At 44.5% G+C, this 19496-nt stretch overlaps 1 protein-coding gene across 1 annotated transcript; it reads right to left on the reverse strand.

The window, feature by feature from the left end:
• Positions 1-372: 372 nt before the first annotated feature.
• Positions 373-15242, reverse strand: LOC310704756 (membrane-spanning 4-domains subfamily A member 4A-like). The gene is made up of 8 exons (XM_083498715.1): positions 15070-15242; positions 11689-11861; positions 11338-11457; positions 8774-8830; positions 7965-8117; positions 4392-4511; positions 2520-3977; positions 373-1730 (listed from the first exon to the last, which is right to left on the reverse strand). The coding sequence occupies exons 2-7, from the start codon at positions 11857-11859 to the stop codon at positions 3972-3974; spliced, it is 627 nt and encodes a 208-aa protein (XP_083354841.1). The 5' UTR covers positions 11860-11861; positions 15070-15242; the 3' UTR covers positions 373-1730; positions 2520-3971.
• Between the last annotated feature and the right edge of the window lie 4254 nt (positions 15243-19496).

Below are 19496 nucleotides of genomic sequence, written 5' to 3' on the forward strand. Positions count from 1 at the left end.
ACCTTCTTGCAGCGCATTGAAATGATCGAAAAATTAAATAAATCAATAAATAGAAAGATTTTAAAAATAAAATAGCCCTTGATGACTGGCACACACTCACACACCCGCCAGTGCATTGCAGGAGTTGGACTAGATAACCCTCGTATGCATACTGTCTTAAAGGGACTGTTGTGATTTATTTATTAAAAGGAAATTTGGCTGCAATCTACAAGTTGTTTTACTTTAGGATAAAAAGGAGTGGAGGCTGTAAGCTAAAGTTTTCACTGTAGCTCTCAGCAGCACTAATTTTAATCATAAACATTTCATTTCTAGATCTGAACACCACAGAAGGAAGTAGCAGAACCTGCAGACGAGCATCCATAAAAGAACAAATCACGGGGAAGCATTGAAATTTATTAACAAACCACTTCACACACCAAATGACAAATATATTTTAGTCTGAATGCAGAAGGCACATGCCAGGTGATGTAAAACAACATTCAATTCAATAATCAGACCTGAGATACTATATAAAAACTAGAAAGTTGATTTGGACTAGGCACAAAAAGATTCTGATAAACACACAATGCCAGCAATATATTTATCCAAAAAATATATATATGTGCAGTAGTTTAAGACAGGAGCTTATTTCCATACATACTTTAAATGGATGCAGCAATTCATCTTTATATACTTGGTTATAAATTGAAAGGCTCTCTTTTATTGGTATTTTCTGTTAAAACAAGTGCTTGCTCTTCAGTTTCACTGCTATAAAAAAAATGCTAACAATAGAAAAACTAACGCATGGGCTGTTTTTATTTTGATCATATGTTTTGTGGTTTTTCATTTTGATTTTGTTCTGTGAACTGCCCTGAGATCTCCAGTTATAGGGCAGTATATAAATCCAATAAATAATAATAATGATGATGTCTCCTAAAGTGTGCACAGTCATTATATGGACTCTGGGCTCTTTTTTCTATAACAGTAATATGTCTGAGAGGATGGCCTGCCTACACCCAGCACAGTGAATTCACTGAGAAATCAAGTTATAAAGCCTATCCTGGTAGGTAAAAAAAGGTAAAGGACCCCTGGATGGCTAAGTCCAGTCAAAGGTGACTATAGGGTGTGGCACTAATCTCGCTTTCAGGCCAAGGGAGCCAGCGTTTGTTTATAGACAGCTTTCCACGTCACGTGGCCAGCACGACTAAACCGCTGCTATGACGGAAGCCAGAGCGCATGGCAACACCGTATACCTTCCCGTCACAGCAGTACCTATTTATCCACTTGCACTGGTGTGCTTTTGAACTGCTAGGTGGGCAGGAGCTGGGACAGAGCAACAAGAGCTCACCCTGTTGCGGGGATTTGAACCACCAACCTTCCAATCAGCAACCTGAAGGGGCTCAGTGGTTTAGACCACAGCGCTACATGTTCCCTACCTGGTGTTCTCGAATGCTCCCCAAGCTGAACAATTCCTTGCAACTACAAAACTAGCACCTTAGGAAGAACTATTCAACCTTGTCCCCTGGAAACAGCCCTTTTGACTTCATTCTGCTGATTGCCCAAACTGCCCCACAAAGATTTAAACATTTTTTTTCTGCCTCTGGAAATAATACTGTATGATATCACAATGTGGACAAGCTTTGACAAACTTGTTTGCATGCTATGAATACGGAATCTGTCACACTGTCTTACCACTTTGGTCAACATCTCAGTTGTTACAAATGCAACACATTATCAGTGTACAGTGGTGCCTCGCAAGACGAAATTAATTCGTTCCGCAAGTTTTTTCTTCTTGCGAGTTTTTCGTCTTGCGAAGCACGGTTTCCCATAGGAATGCATTGAAAATCAATTAATGCGTTCCTATGGAAACCGCCTTCAGACCAGGTCCAGGGACAGTCATTCCCCCGACCTCTTCTGAAGGCTGGGGGGGGGGGACAAGGGCTTTTCTTCCCGCCCCCAGAATTTTAAAAAACCCCGGGACAGCGGAGGACTTCTCCGCTGTCCGGGGCGATCTTAAAATGCTGGCCGGCGGCATTTTAAAATCGCCCCGGGACAGCGGAGGACTTCTCCGCTGTCCGGGGCGATTTAAAAGCCTCTGGGAAGGCAGGCAGGGGGGACAAAGACTTTCGGCCCCCGCCAGCCTTCAGAAGAGGTCCAGGACCTCTTCTGAAGGCGGGCGGGGGCCGAAAGTCTTTGCTCCCCCCCCAGCCTGCCTTCAAAAGCCGTCCGGGATAGCGGGAAGCGCTTCCCTGCTATCCCGGACTGCTTTTAAAATGCTGGCGGTGGGGAGCAAAGCCTTTTGGCCCCCGCCGGCCTTCCTGGACCTCTTCTGAAGGCCGGAGGGGAGGGGAGGCTTTGCTCCCCACCGCCAGCATTTAAAAGAGGTCCCCAGAGATTTCCCTATGGGCTTTCTTCTTGCGAAGCAAGCCCATAGGGAAATTCGTCTTGCGAAGCAACTCGCAAACGGAAAACCCTTTCGTCTTGCGGGTTTTCCGTCTTGCGAGGCATTCGTCTTGCGAGGTACCACTGTATCTTACTACTCTTTGATCCCATCCCTTTTTATAGTGTAACAAAAGTAAACAAATTTAAGCAGATTTCTCTCTCTTTCAAATATCAGCCTTTAAGTCTCCAGATGAGGTTTCTGCATAACATTTTTTAAGAGCATCTCCTTCATAATCTATTGAGTACTTTCATGAAGTAACTGCCTCCCAGTTACAGTAGAGGTGAGCTATCATAATCTTACCTCTAGTGAATTTTCTCAGGCAGATTTTCAGCTGTCTAAGAAACATCGCTATGGGAACCAAGCGGAACCAACATGTAGGAAGATTGGAAGCTTTTTCATACCAGTCAGAATGTTGACCTTTCTAGCTCATTATTGTCTAAAGTGACTGAGAGCAGATTTTCAAGGTTTCAGACAGTAGTTTCTGTCTGGAGATGCCAGCGACTGAGCCATTTGCATGCTGTGGCTCAGAAGCCCATCGGAAAGTCTGATTGTGGTCTGGAGAGGTAAAAGAGAACATTGTGTTCTTCTTTCCTTAACTGCCCCTGATTCTATACACTCAGAAAGAAGTCACATTCTTCACTGGTATTTATTCCGAGATTAAGCGTCCATAAGATTGCAGCATTACAGTGCAATTGTATGCATGTCTACTTAGAGGTAAGATCAATTGGGTTCAGTGAGATGTACTCCCAGGTGTGTACAAGATTGCTGCATTAGGGTACCCGGGCAACCTGAAGAATGAAAGGGATATAGCATTTGGTATGTGGGCGAAGACTTTATCTATCTTTCTTCTCTGGTTGGAGACAGGCTGAGATTCTGATGAAATGTTTTCCAGTGTGAGAATGCTTGATTTAATGTGAACTGTTCCTGTGGAAGAATATGTGTTGTGCATTCATTAAAAACCCACATCAGTTTTCCCTGCAGGAAGATCCACAAGCAGTTTTCTAACCAGCTCAAAGAGCTAGATATTTTCTCGAAAAATTCAAAGCACTTTCCCTTCCAATATAGTGTGTGCTTATATGGGTCTCATCATCACCACAGTGTCCATTTCATTACCACAAACCTAAATTTCATGTTGGAATAAGCACAAACAATCTGTTTGGGCTCTCTCTCCTCACCAAACCCAGGAGAATTTAGAGATCAGACTGTTGTCTTTCAGGAACACACAGGAAAGGCCCAAAATGTAAACTTTTTTAAAGGTACAGAGATTTCCCTTTCTTGATAATGCACAAAAGTGAAGAGAAGTCTTGGATTTGGAAAACCTTCTTTTCAGCTTATGTGGCAGGACCCATAGAGGAGGGTCACAGGCAAGTTTATAGTTTGTTTTCTCTTTCTAAAGAAAGCCAGGCAAGAGATTAGCAGGATTCCTGCAGTCCATCTTGGAAAAGGTGAAGTATCTGCAAGAAGTTCACAGCTGTGTAGCTCTAAGCAAGAGAGACCTCTATAATTGCTGCAAATGGTGTGCCAAGAAGTGCCAAGAGAAGCCTTATCACTACGCCTGGAAAAAACAACAAGAAGAGCAAAGTTGGTAATGGTTCTCTGCAAGCTTTACCCATCCTCTACCCAGACACAACTTTTGCCTCCTTCCATTATTCTAAGAGAAATGTAGGAGCCAGCCCTTTCAGGGGAGAGCCAGGTACCACTGAAATCCCTGCAAAGAGGGAAAGTGAGGATCACAAAAAATTGAAATTATTTCATTGAGATCAGATTCTGTTCAATTTTTGATGGGAAAAGGGCATAACTCAAAGCCATGTCAGGGAGGGGGGAGAGAACACATTTGAAATTTGCAGGCTACTACCAAGCTTATGATTTTCTTTCCACATAGCTGAGTGAGGAACAGTGTTGATTTAGGGCTGGGTTTGTCCCAGCCACAGCAAACCTGTGACAGAAAAAGGCAGGGATTCAGCCTCACCATCTGCCGATAGAGTCGTTGTTGTGCAGATCTGGATCCAACTACCAGGGCAGCGACAGCTATGCACAGTTCAAGAAGCGAAAAGATGATAAACACCGCGTTCAGACCATATATCAGCGTCTGTGGGAAAAGGCAATAAACAGTTGCACGGGTTGCTATTTACACAGCTCCAGAATTGAAAACACAACCAAAAACCCATCGCTTGGAAGTGAAAGAGTTAACCTTCCAAAGCAGCTGAGTCCTGTGATGTCTCTTTCACTGACACCAATTTGAAAGATTCTGAAGAAGATACACGAAATCCTCCAGGGACAGGGAGGTGAACAAATCTAAAGAGGGTCTCCGTGCTGAAGCCTAATGGTTGAAAGGTTGACTTAGGCTGTGTACACATGACCAGTTTAAAACACAGCCAGGTTGTCCTTTTTTATCAATTGAAGCTGGTTTGAGGTGAAAAGTGCATACAAAGTGCATCATAAGAAAGGACAGGATAGATAATGGATAGCATCTAGTGTCGTGTGCACACTGTTTTCCATTACTTTCCATTAAATGTTTGTTCTAGACCTTGTTGGAAGGGATAATTTAGGAATATCCCTAAAGAACCTTAACTTCATTCCTGAGAATTAGGAAGATTGCAAAGGAGCTCCCCCTCCCCCATCTTCTACCCTTTCTCCAGAAAAAACAGATATTTGGGGTCCAATCACATAAGCAGGATTTAATAAGTGGACGCTTGGCAGGAAAACATGGGAGGAATAAATCTTCAAATCCAAAGAACCATGTACATTGTGTATTTTTTATAGCAAGAGACCTGTACACACATTATACAATTTAAGGAACTATAACTGCCAGGTATCAATCCATTATTTCCCTCAACTACATTTTATGTAGGCTAGTGCGTTTTCCCTTTGAGAATGTTTCCTATTTCTGTGCCTACTGGAATGGTAACAAGCTCGCTTTTATTTATTTTCAGTACTGATACTCCATGCTTTTGATCCACCAGGGCCCACAGAGATGTAGTATGTTAAGACAATGCAAAATAACTTTTAATCTATATATTTGCATCAAGAAAATGGCACAACTACATCAAAACGAAAGCATATCCAGTTAACACCATTCTAGCCTGACAGCTCATTCAAAACATCAGATTTTGATCTCCAGTTGAAAGACAGGCACAAGACAGCCCCCTTTTGAAAGGTCACCCCAAAGCAGCAATGCTATAACTGAAAAGGCTCTGAAAGGCAGGAAGGACATGGACGTCAGGGGCAGACTTGAGTGTACACGGGCAGGCAGCTGTGGGATGAAGTGATCCTTCAGGCATCCCAGACCCAGGCTAGCACCACCTGGTAACAATGCAGCTGGAATAATACACTTGATACAGCAAGTCCCAATTAGAAGTGTGGCAGCATCGTTTTGCACCAAGTGACATTTCTTCAAGGCCAACCCCACACTAAGTAGCTCAATAAAACACCACCACTATTCTTTCCAAGACATCCTGGAGAGTGAGACATCCTGGAGCCAGACATCCTGGAGAGTGAGGTCAAATGGGCCTTAGAAAGCACTGCAAATAACAAGGCCAGTGGAAGTGATGATATTCCAGCTGAACTAAATTTTAAAAGATGATGCTGTTAAGGTGCTACACTCAATATGCCAGCAAATTTGGAAAACTCAGCAGTGACCAGAGGATTGGAGAAGATCAGTCTACATTCCAATCCCAAAGAAGGGCAGTGCCAAAGAATGCTACAACTACCGCACAATTGCACTCATTTCACACGCTAGCAAGGTTATGCTTAAAATTCTACAAGGCAGGCTCAAGCAGTATGTGGACCAAGAACTCCCAGAAGTGCAAGCTGGATTTCGAAGGGGCAGAGGAACCAGAGACCAAATTGCAAACATGCGCTGGATTATAGAAAAAGCTAGAGAGTTCCAGAAAGACATCTACTTCTGCTTCATTAACTATGCAAAAGCCTTTGACTGTGTCGACCACAGCAAACTATGGCAAGTTCTTAAAGAAATGGGAGTGCCTGATCACCTCATCTGTACCTGAGAAATCTCTATGTGGGACAAGAAGCTTCAGTTAGAACTGGATATGGAACAACTGATTGGTTCAAAATTGGGAAAGGAGTACGGCAAGGCTGTATATTGTCTCCCTACTTATTTAACTTATCTGCAGAATTCATCATGCGAAAGGCTGGGCTGGATGAATCCCAAGCTGAAATTAAGATCGCCGGAAGAAATATCAACAACCTCAGATATGCAGATGACACAACCTTGATGGCAGAAAGTGAGGAGGAATTAAAGAACCTTTTAATGAGGGTGAAAGAGGAGAGCGCAAAATATGGTCTGAAGCTCAACATAAAAACCCCCGAAGATCATGGCCACTGGTCCCATCACCTCGTGGCAAATAGAAGGGGAAGAAATGGAGGCAGTGAGAGATTTTACTTTCTTGGGCTCCATGATCAGTGCAGATGGTGACAGCAGTCACGAAATTAAAAGACGCCTGCTCCTTGGGAGAAAGGCGATGGCAAACCTAGACAGCATCTTAAGAAGCAGAGACATCACCTTACCAACAAAGGTCCGTATAGTTAAAGCCATGGTTTTCCCAGTAGTGATGTATGGAAGTGAGAGCTGGACCATCAAGAAGGCTTTCCAAGCTTGCCACTAACCTTGGCCCAGTATACCTGAAGGAGCATCTCCACCCCCGTTGTTCAGCCTGGACACTGAAGTCCAGTGCCGAGGGCCTTCAGGCGGTTCCCTCACTGTGAGAAGTGAGGTTACAGGGAACCAGGCAGAGGGCCTTCTCAGAAGTGACGCCCGCCCTGGGGAACACCCTCCCATCAGATGTCAAGGAAAAAAACAACTATCTGACTTTTAGAAGACATCTGACGGCAGCCCTGTTTAGGAAAGTTTTTAATGTTTGATGTTTCATTCTGTTTTTAATCTGTTGCGACCTGCCCAGAGTGGCTGGGGAAACCCAGTCAGATGGGTGGGGTATAAATAATAATAATAATAATAATAATAATAATAATAATAATAATAATAATAATTTCATTGCCTCATTTGGACACTTCTTTAATTTTGTTTGTTTGAAGTTGAAAAGGTGATTGAGCCAGCTGTTCTTTGCAACTAATCCACAGGCAGGTGCAATTTGTCTCCATAGTGTGCTAAAATATCACACCAAAAAATAAATTTTATACAAAATGAATTTTGATCCACTGGGAGACACCATGTCTTTATGCTCCTTGCTGGTCACTGACAAAGTCTTATGAGGGTTAGTAGAGCCTCTCACTTGTGAATTAGCTATTTTTGGCTTCCTATAAGCCAACGGTAAGGCAGAATTTTTGACCAAACTGCGAGAGGCAGTGGAAGACAGGAGTGCCTGGCATGCTCTGGTCCATGGGGTCACGAAGAGTCGGACACGACTAAACAACTAAACAACAACACAAAGGCAGAATTATTTCATTTAGGCACAGAACAGTTCTGAAGAGTCTCTAGATGCCTGAAGCCTTTGCTGAATCAGATCACTTTTAGCAAATTATGGACTGCTACTACATGCACATGAAGAGATGGGGGAAAACTTACCGGAATAGCATTGAAGCAATAACCATAATACATAGCAGAATCGTCACACAAGTCTCCTTGTTGATGGGTTTGTGCAATCTCAGTACTATGGAGGATTACAGCAACCAATGCAGCAACACAAACTAGCAAGTTGGCAGCGGAGCTAGCTTTCACCTATATCAGTACATTGAAATAAAATAAATTAAGAGTTGCTCTATTACATCACTTCCATGTCTCTGAAAGTAATCACCTGTAGTTGGTCTCAGAATTTACAGCCTTGATTTCTTTGGAGCCCTACATATACATTCCTGAGCGATCCCTGTGCTCTAGAAGTTTGCTTTCCTGATTGCCAATATTCACAAGTTTTTTTTAAGGCTACAGATGGAGAAGCTGTGGCCCTCCAGATGCTGTTATTCCCATCAGCCCCAGCCCAAATGGCCAATGGTCAGGGATGTTGGGAGCTGTAGTCCAAGAACATTTGGGGGACTACACTTTCCTCACCCTGTGCTAGGCAGATTGCCTGTGAAAGATTGCAGTGAATGTCCCAAATTTGGACTTTCTCACAACAACACAGACATTATGATTGTATTAGAGAATTGTTAAACTGACTCACATATCCTACGAAAATAACCTGACCACCTCTCAGCAACTTCACCTTGCCTCCATTACAACAATTATCTTTATTTGAGCTTTGTCTTCTTAAGGCCTTGGCCAGAACAAACCAAGGATCTGTTTGCCCAGCAAATAACCCTGAAGACGTATTGGCAACAACTTTAGACATACCTTTATCATGTCAATTTTTCGAAAAAGATACCCAGGAGAATATTTACCAGCCATTGAAGATCTCTTTTCTCCATTTCTACCAACAATGACCCAGAGATCAGGAGCTACACAGGGAAGGAAAAACCAAGAACAATCACCAGGCTGAGTCTCATTCCATACAGAAACTAGAGCACAGAGACTCTCAAGTCAGGTTGCATTGGTCAGAAAGGCCAAAACCTTCTCTAACCCCACCACCTCCTAAGCTCACGCCAACCAGAGGCTTTTTTACATTACCAACTGAGGTTAGTAACATGTGAACCAACTCAAAAGCTACCTCTGTAAAGAGTCTTAAGCTTGAGTACTAAACAAACACTGTTGTTTGGGAAGAAGATGCAAGTACCTATTAGACAGAATGGCATCTCCCCAAATAGATTTGCAGCAGAACAAACACTTGGGCAGACCACAGGCAGAGGTGTTGAGTTTTCTTCTTTGGCGATCACTCGTGGCTGAGTAAGATTGTTTTCCATGAAAACGGTCTTAACAGTGAGTCCGTGTAGAGGCCAATTCTGGATCCACATGTCCTTCCACAGTGGGGACATAGGTTTCCAGGTGGGATTTGATCACAGTGAGGGTTTGCCAAACATGCCTTCCTCTTAGCCCATTTCTCCTTTTCATCCTGAGTTCATGCGTCTTCAAAGTCCACGACACCTTTGGTAAAGGCTGTTCTTCAATTGGAGTGCTTGCAGGCCTGTGTTTCCCAGTTATCAGTGCTTATACTACATTTTTAAAGATTTGCCTTGAGAGTGTCTTTAAACCTCTTTTGTTGTCCACCAGTATTTCACTTTCCATTCTTAAGTTGGGAATAGAGTAGTTGCCTTGGAAGACGATAAGGCCACAGGCAGGGGTGTTGAGTACCTCATGTCTTGGTGCACCTCAAGCACCAACAATTTATTATGGCAGAAGCTTTTGTGCATTGTAATCCACAAAAGCTTCTGCCATAATATTTCTGTTAGCCTTTTAAGGTGCTGCACGATTCATTTTTGTTTTTGCTACAACACACCAACATGGATACCCTAATGCAGTGTTTCCCAACCTTTTTTGGGCAAAGGCACACTTGTTTCATGAAAAAAATCTCGAGGCACACCACCATTACAGCCCCGTGACGTCAGCGCGCAGCGTCACGCCGGGAGGGACATGAATTGCTAGCAAATTACATAATCACCTCCTTGAGGGCTGGCTCATCTTCTCCGAAGGCAGAACCCCATTAATTAACAGCACAGACTCACACCATAGCCAAGACGAGGGGGGAAAACCTCAGTCATGCAGAGTCATGCACATGTGGGGGCTAAATGAGGACGAAGACCGGGCAGAGAGCAGGGTTCAAATCACCCCACCTGGCCAGGACAATCCCTGGGTGCTCCCTTGGGCCACTCGCCTGACCCACCTCGCAGGGCTGTTGTTGTGAGGATAACACGGGGAGAACCACGCGCGCCCCCGGGAGCTCCTTGGAGGAGAAAGCGGGCGATGAATGCAATGCACGAAATATATGAGAGGCGACCAGGTTTTGCAGGTGAGGGGCCCCCGCCAGCCTCCGCTTCCAACACCCGGCGCAACGACGCCGAAGTTTCCCCCCGGGCTCGGCTCGGGGAGCAGCGTTGCTCCCCCCGACTCCCCTTCGCCCTCCCGGCTCTCTCTGCCACCCACTGGGGACCCCCCTCACCTGCCAAGTCCGGAGCGCCGGTGGAAGTTGCATGCATGCATGCAGGGCGCCGCATTGCCATTGCATTGCACTGCACTCCATGCAACGCCTGCACGCATGCATTGCCTTGCACGCCCGCCAAGGGGTCTCCCCGCGGTCCGATGCGTCCCCTCCGGCGCGGATGCAGCATTGCAAAAATAAAAAACCCCTGACGCAGCCCTACCTGGGGGGCAGCCTCCGCCTCCGCGGGGATCCCCGGGCTCCATCCTGCCGCCCGATCTCCGCGGGGGCGCAGGCAGGCTGCACGGGGTCTGCGCAGAAGAGCCCCTGCCCGCCCGGCCGCCGCCGCTGCGCTCATTCCATGGCCAGGAGAAGAGCGCTTCAAACAAAACGCCCGGCCCGCCAGGCCACGCTGGGAAACGTAGTTTGCGCACCCCGCGCGGGCGCGGAGCCCAAGGGCGAGGGGACTACGGATCCCGGCAGCCCCCGCGCCGGGGACGGAGGGGGAGAGGCCGGGTGCAGGGATGGAGGGACGGGTGGGCGAGCAAGTGAGTGAGCGGCAGCCGCCAAGCCTTCGCCGAGAGCCAGGAAGGGCCTCCCCGGAGGAGGAGGAGGAGGGAGGCGCAGAGCGGGAGGGAGGGAGGGAACCCCAGGGGTCATCTAGTGACGGCGCCCCAATCAAAAATTTGACTTTAAAAAAAAATCTTTCGAATTTTTTAATTTTTCCCGCGGCACACCAGGCAACATCTCGCGGCACACTAGTGTGCTGCGGAACAGTGGTTGGGAAACACTGCCCTAATGGGAAATGGTTACCTTGGTTTAGGATTCAGCCTCTTTGTGGCTCTAGGCCTCTGTGTCTAAAATAAGAGAGGCCTCCTCAGAAGCTTTGGTAGGTGAAAGAGCCTCCAAGCCTCTCAGCCAAAGTCTGCTTACCAAGATCCCGAACCAGAAGTAGAGCCCACTCTTCACAGTCAGGGTCTTTGAATCTTCTTGTGCTGCTGTCAGGGCAACTCCAAAACATATCTCTATAGCCCCCATGATGATCTGCACAGTCTGGAGGGGAAGAACAATGGTATTGTGGATCAGTAATCGTGGACAAGTGCTATAACCCTTGCCAGCTTCACCACCACTCTCCTCCTCCACATGTTAGCGTTACCTACAAATTGTTCTGTTTCTAATTACCTCCCTCATCACTATGAGGAACATAGAAAGCTACCTTATAGAGACAGAACATAGGGTCCCTCCAGGATTTGGGCCTAGTTTGACAAGCCTATAGGGCCTTACCCCAAGGGCCTTGGGAAGCATATTCTTGGTATTTTTGCTATAGGTTGATGCACCGTGCGATACAGTGACAGTAGTTCCCGACGTATTTGCTGTGCCTGCTTCCTGCTGGCCTGGCTGAACGACTTTTGAGATGATCCTCACGTTTCCGCATTCTGTCACAGTGGTGGACATTTCTGGACAAAAGAGAGGATAATGGACTTAGTAAGCAGGGGATGAGCAGAACAAGGTGGAACCAGAGGCTGCTCATAACATGCACATGTATGCTCTCTACAGAATGGCACCATGCCCCAGTCTGCATTGGGAGCTATGTTCCATACATATTAGGCAACTCATCCTCCAAGTTCCTATACTTATGTGGCCTAGATGGTACCATTCACACAAAAGCAGGAGGCTTAAGGGAACCTCGAGGTTTGCAGAAGCACAAAAAACTCTAGTAAGGACCCCTTGCTCCCCCATGCCCCCCAAATGACCAGCCAAAGCAGACACAGTGGACGCAGAATGTTACCTGGCTGTCGGCAGGTGAGACAGAATGCAGCATCCTGAAAAAGGGTGCAGCTGGCACCTTGACTAGGAGCACTCTGCATTTTGTCGCAGGATGCACTGGTAGCACTCACGAGTGGATGGCGTCTCTTTACCTAAAAGGAGGTGTTATCTTCCCAGCTCTGTTCAGTAATACCTGCAAACTCTCAAACCGATTAAGGCTGCTGGTTGGCAGCCCTGAACTATATGGCTCCACTGCGGTCACTCTGGAGAGCATCATTTAATATACAAGAATTGTGACGAGTTTCTTATGTCATCTCCTCTCCAAAATATGCTAAAAACCTAAGAAGCCTCCATTCTCACCTGTGGCAGCAAGAACAGTTCTTTCTTTGGGGCCTGCTCAGCATTTTAACAGAGGCTGAATAGACTCCAGTTTTACTCTCACTTGCCAGCTTTGGACACTGTTGTCCATGAAAGGACATCCTTCAAAGGAAGACCTCCTGCCAGTATACTTGGAAGCCCCTTCCCTGGCCAAATATGGGCCGCAAGGGATGACTGGTGCTCTCTCACCCTGCTAACCCTAAGAACATTCTCTGGTTTCACCAAAAACCATGATGGGCTCGTCACTGTGGTCAAAAACTCTCATGATAACTAATTCCTCCCTATTGCCTCATATTCTACATGGGATTGCTCAATTTGTTCTAATGTTGCAGTCCTAGCAGGAACACCCTTGGGTTCCAGAGAGGATGGTAACATATTGTAAAACAACAAGTTAGGAAAGAGCAAAAGAGCAGCATCATCACACCAAGGGCCTAGCTCTAGCCAACAGAGGAGCAATTCGCACATGTTAGCAATTGCATGGGTGGCATTAAAGAAATAATGCTGATTTAGCAAGCAGACCCCTGTGACATCTTAAGGGGACCAATTTATATATTTCTTCCTGCCATTGTTGCTGCCACAAAAGCCTTCTTCGTAAGGGCAATTTCCACAGTAATGCGCATGCATGAAACATTTGCGCACCAGCTGCCTTCAGTGATATGTATGCAACACCAATATTGCAGCTATGGTATCAAAAGGCAGCTGAGAAATGTGGTGGGAACAACAGGGTCACACTTCCTGCCTCTCTCCCCGAGGTCATCCGTCAGGGCACCCAAGCAAGAGTGGCCAGGGTGGGGGTGGGGATGGGGGTCAGAAGCGCACACCTGGCTTCTTGTTGGATATTCCGACTGAGTATAGCCTGAATATCCAGCTTTCACTTGTTTTAAGAAGTCTGTTACCCTTTCACTTATGGCGATGAAATCAAAATGTGCAGGTCTACAGAGAACTTTAAGACTGTGTGCACACTGCATCCAGTATATATCACCTCTGCTGATTTGGGAAGTGACAGGCACACAACATTAACCAAAGTCCACACCTATCTTGCACTTTTTAAAATGAAATATTTACATTTTGATGCATTTTCCCCTCAAACCTGCATAGATCAGAATTGGGCGGCGGCGGCAGCGGGGGGGGGGGGAGAGAACCTAAAGAAGGATGTACTTGTGTTTTAAGCTGGTAATGCTTACACAGCCTAAATGCGCAAAGCTAAAATTCTGGTACAAAATGCTGACACTCTTGAGTCACTCTTCTACTCTCTCCTTCTTCCTCTGTGTTTTAAACAACATTTTAAAAGGCATTGATCTCTCTGGCGCAGAGCCAGTGTGGTGTAGTGGTTAAGAGCGGTAGTCACGTAATCTGGGGAACTGGGTTCGCGTCTCCGCTCCTCCACATGCAGCTGCCGGGTGACCTTGGGCCAGTCACACTTCTCTGAGGTCTCTCAGCCCCACTCACCTCACAGCGTGTTTGTTGTGGGGGAGGAAGGGAAAGGAGAATGTTAGCCGCTTTGAGACTCCTGAAGGGCAGTGAAAGGCGGGATATCAAATCCAAACTCTTCTTCTTCTTCCTCAGACTGGGGGTGCAACCCAGAAATAGGTTATGACAACAACCCACCTGTCCAAGACCCGTGCTCCAAATTATATATAATGTGACTAAGACATGGCATAAAAGGAGGGTGATTTGACAAGGGGACTGTTACGAAACTGGACAAAAGCAAGCAGAGAATCAGCACAGAAGCAAATACCCGTCTGCATTCTTACATAAGACAAACAAGTCAGTCTCCAAGCAAAAGAACGCACAATTCTGACATCAGTAACGGCAATAAAAAAACTGGGGTAAAAACTGGGGGTGGGTATTTCAACCACTTTGTAACTGATTTTAAAGTGTCCATCCTTGAACAAAGGAATTGCAGAGGGAGGCAACAGGTCATTAAGAGGTTTAATGCTGTTTAATACCCCCCCATTAAAACAACGGCCTGTGATTCATTAGTTTGTCCATGTCGAGATAATGCATTACCATCAACAACTGTTTTGTGAATGGCCACGGTTAACTACGTACTTATCCCTGTTTGGACTGCCAGTCTTGTATTTCTCTGTGACCTCACTGTTATGCTCTTCCCCCATGTACTACGGAGAACACTTCACGAATCCGATGAATGGACTCTAGCCCACGAAAGCTTCTGCCAGAATACATTTGTTACTAGTCTTTAAGCTGCCGCAACACCCTTGGCTGCTTCGGAAGCAAATGTGGAGCAGTCTATATATATATATATATATTTAAAAAGGCAACGATGATCAAAGACGGGAATTGATTCTCTCACGAGCTGTCAAATTATCCTGTGGGTTTTCTTCTTTTTAGGGCGGGGGACGTTTCCTCAACTGTATCTGATGCACACACTTCCCTCCTGCCTTGGGGTTTCCACTAAGCTGCAGATTTATCCCCCACCTGCCACTCTTTCCTCCCCCAACCCCCCCAAAAGCACGCTCATGTTGGAGCAGGGGATGCAAACAGGAGGGACAAGCTCACCTCCGATGAAGCCGTGCTCGCCTGCAAAATGAGGGGTTTGCAAAGGTTGGTCTCGCCCTTTTGGAAGGCGCGTCAGTGGAAGCCAGGATCCGTGTCTAGATAATGTTTACCGCCTCTGTTTCTCTCTTGGTGTCTCCCGTGCAAATGGTCGCGAGGGATCCTCCTAGAGCTTAGCTTTCGCCTGCCTTTCTCTCCCTGGAAACGAATGGCCAGGATCCAGCAGGGGGCAGAATGGAGCTGATAGTTGGCGTTCGTGAGCTGCCTTTCTGCTCCCGGAGTTCTTCTTGTGCAATAAACACATTCTTGCCTACCTGCCAGAACAGTTACAATTATAGCTTTGTCAAAATCGGGGGCTTGGAGAGGGAAAGAGTGAGGGAAAAGAGAGGGACGCAACCTTACCGGTAGGCAACGTTATTAGCATCGATAAAGGTGCGCAAACGTTGTTTTTAGGGCGTTCAAAATGCTTTTCATGCGTTATTAAAGTCATTGTTGCAGCAGCAGCCCTGCAAGGTCGGGTAAGTATTATCCTCAAGTTGCAGGTGAGCTGTGTGGTTGCTGAGGCTGAGAGGGGCTTCTCTAAGGAGTTCCTAAATAGGCTGGAAAGTTGAACTAGAGGCATTTGGTTCACTCACTCTGAGCTGTTATTCAAGAACAAAATTGTTTACAAAAATTGATATAATTCGTAAGGCTGCAGCCCTGGGAATTGTTAGGATGTGGCCCAGAGTCTTTGGAACAGGGTGCTGGATTTCTTGTCTAATCCCTCCCTTTAAAATCCTTCCTTCCTTCCTTCCTTCCTTCCTTCCTTCCTTCCTTCCTTCCTTCCTTCCTTCCTTCCTTCCTTCCTTTTACTTTGCTTAAAGGGTGGCTGGGCACACTGTGTACACAATGTATATTTAAAGCACCTGATCCCGTTGCAAAGTATCCTGGGAATGGTGGTTTACCTCTCACAGTTACAGCTCCTAGTTCAACTACAGTTCCCCAAATTATTTTGGGGGAAGTCATGTGCTTTCAATGTATCGTGTGCATGCAGCCACAGAGCCCATGAGACTTCAGGCACCGGTCATCCTAATATACTCAGAGGCAACTTTACATCATAGGCGTGTGCCCCAAGCTTCCAGAGTGGTTTAACAGTCAATCCCTGTTCACCAGGAACTCTTGGAATTGTGGTTCTCTGAGGGGAATAGGAGTGGTATCGTGGTGCTTTAAATGTATGGTGCGATGAAGAACTTGAGGGGATTGCCTCATGTAATAATTGCTCAAACCATGGAAAAAGGAAAGAGATTTCCTAGAAATTCAGAGGAAGGTAAAAATGAAGAGTGGGGAGAGAGAAAGCACAGGAAAAATGACGAATGATTCAATGCTACTTTTTTCATTAAAGTTTTTATTTGCAATTTCAGCATAACAAAATGTCAAAAACATATCATATTCATTATTTTCCCCCTCCCCAATATACCCTCCCTCCCCTCGAGACTTCCCTCAGCTCCTCTTTCTGATTTCTCAACACGTTATTCTCTGCATATTATAGAATTGTATAGATCTTTATATTATCTATCTACCATATTATCGATCAATAAATTTGTTTATGTTTATTCAAAGCCTGCCAAGGAGTGCAGTTCATTTTGTTGTCTTTTAAAGTAATTTGCAAAAAGTTCCCATTCTTCTTTAAAGTCACAGTTGTCCTTATCTTGCAGTTTGTATGCCAGTTTAGCCAATTCTGCATAGCTCATCAGTTTCTCTTACCGTTGTTCCTTTGTTGGGATTTCCTCATTCTTCCATCCTTGTGCTATCAATACTCTTGCCGCTGTTGTAGCATACATGAATAAATTCTTTGTTTTTCTTGGCAGGTCTTGTCCTACAATCCCTAACAGAAATGCTTCTGGTTTTTTTTTACAAATGTCATTTTAAACATTTTCTTCAATTCATTATATATCATTTCCCAATTTTTAATCTCTCTACATTCCCACCACATATGATAAAAGGTCGCTTCCTTTTCTTGATTCAATGCTACTTAAGGGCTCAAGTGGAGGATAGGACATCCACTTAAAGATCACCAAAGAAGAGGACAAAATAAGACACATGTTTACAGCATAGGGGGTAGAGCATGAGACTCTGAATTTCAGGGTTGTGGGTTCAAGCCCCACGTTTGGCAAAAGATTCCTGCATTGCAGGGGGTTGGGCTAGATGACACTCGTGAGCATCTTCCAAGGGACAATTCTATGATTCTATGATATGTGCACATGCCCATTTTTTATGAACAGTTGGAGTCAATATTGCCTCTCTTCATATAAAGAAACTTCTGATCAGTTATTGTGATGACTGAATCCATTATGTTCCATGTTCCATGTTTCTGGTACACAAGAATATAGTATGTAAATTTATTGTTTAATGTTTACGTTATGTTACTTAGTTTTATATAAAATTACATTACATTATGTTCGTTTATATAATCCAACGTATGCACGGCTGACGAAGCCCAGTTGGGCGAAACAAGGAATTATCCTGGAATCCTTGTCTTATTTTCTGCATGTGCCATACTTTCAAGTTTTTCATCTGATACCTACTTACAAGGAATGCTAGAATTCTCAAAAGCATCGACACGTGGAACACTACAAGATTGAAATAAGCATTTCACATTGTGGTTATTGCTAATATAAGAACTGAATAGACTGTATCTCCTGAACAATCCACTGGACTTTAATCTCTCAGAATATGTTCCACTCATATGATAATTTGGTCTATGGAATTACATATTGTGGCATGATATGTTGAATTGTTTTTTGAAATAGAAGTTATACTGTTACATACAGCCTGTTACGTCATGTGTGTCATTACCAGAGGCAAAATCTAGCAATAATTATTAAAGTTTAAAAAGAAATATAATTCATCTGTTTAATGGAAGCACATCCTAACTACACTTATTAGGGTGTAAGCCCTAAAGGAGAAAGTAAGGACTTACTTGGGAGTAAAACATGCCTAGGCTTATTCTCTCACATGCTTGCATAGGTGTGCAGGCACCTGCACGCAGCCACATCATTATGGCAGATAGCGCAACAAAAAAGGAGAGTTGGAAAGGAATCGTCATTAAGAGGGAAGTCAGGGTTAAATTCAGAGATTTCGTAAGAAATGTACAAAAAGGAGTTGGAAGGGAGAGAGACGGGAAGTGAAACAATAAGCAAGTTTCTGATCCTCATTCTGAAAAAGACCCAAGCCGTTGAACTTGCTAAATGTGTTTCCCAGAATCCTTTGCAATGTTCTTTAAATACGTTGTTACTGTGTTCCTCTTGTGGCTGCTAATTCTGATGGGTTGTCCTTGATTTGTGGCCTTCTTTCTGCTACAACCTTTCCCCCAATATCCATTATGCACTGGGATACAGGTGTCAGGACATGGACATAGCCAGGGAAGGCCCCCTAAATCAAGTAAATAAATAAAAATACTTAAATGGCCAATTGCCCCCCCCCAAATATATCCATGTGTCAGGAAAAGGAAAAAGGAGGACTGTCTTGCCAAGCAATAGTTCTCTCTGCTGGTTTACTGAGTACACATTGCAGACTTGATTCTTGCAAAACTGTCCCATGCGGAAGTGAAGGGTTTCAAATCACTTGCTTTCCTTTGCACGTCTTTTCTTAGAAATCATTAGCTGTAATTCAGATGGCGAAACTTACAGAAGAAACCACAAGAAAGGAGAAGATGGTTACTTCTTCCCAGTATTTAGTGACAGGGGGAAAAGTTTGTTACTGAACAAACTGAAATTTGTTCAGGTTCATGTTGAGTGCTTCTTCAGATGACCTGTTTGTTGAGCATTTGTACTGATTTCTTTTTCTTTATTTTATTTAACAAGATTGTTGATCATCAAAATAAACAAGAAAATCTATGCTGTAGAAAACACCCCTCTAAGCAGTTTGCTTGCATAAATGTAAGGCAGAGGCTAAAGCAGATACATAAATATATTAGGCACCAGGTGAAAACATTTCTCTTTACCCAAGCCTTCAGCCATTAAATTATCTATGTCCTATTAAATGCGGGGGGGGGGGGCTGTTATCATCATGCTTTGTATTATTATGCTGAGTAAGTTATATTCTTTTTTTAAAAAAATATTTTTTATTGAGTTTTACATTGCAAATTTAAATTCAAACAATAAACACCACCATCATTTAGGATTCCCTGAATCCCTTGACTCCCCTCCACCCATCCATGGTTTCTATTTTCAAACTTTTCCCACTGCTTCACTAACTTTCTCTATTTTTCTTATTTAAAACATTTTTACCTTAGTTTTTAGTACATTACAAACGTTACTCAAATCCTACCGAAGGTTTTAGTTGTTTACAGTGTTCTCTTAAGTACAACATAAAATTTTCCCATTCCTTTTTAAAGTTCTTCTCTTCCTGGTTTCTGATTTTCCCGTTCAATTTCACCATTTCGGCGTAGT

Source organism: Podarcis liolepis (genome assembly GCF_965112155.1).
Source record: "Podarcis liolepis genome assembly, chromosome: 1".
Classification (NCBI taxonomy): Eukaryota; Metazoa; Chordata; class Lepidosauria; order Squamata; family Lacertidae; genus Podarcis; species Podarcis liolepis.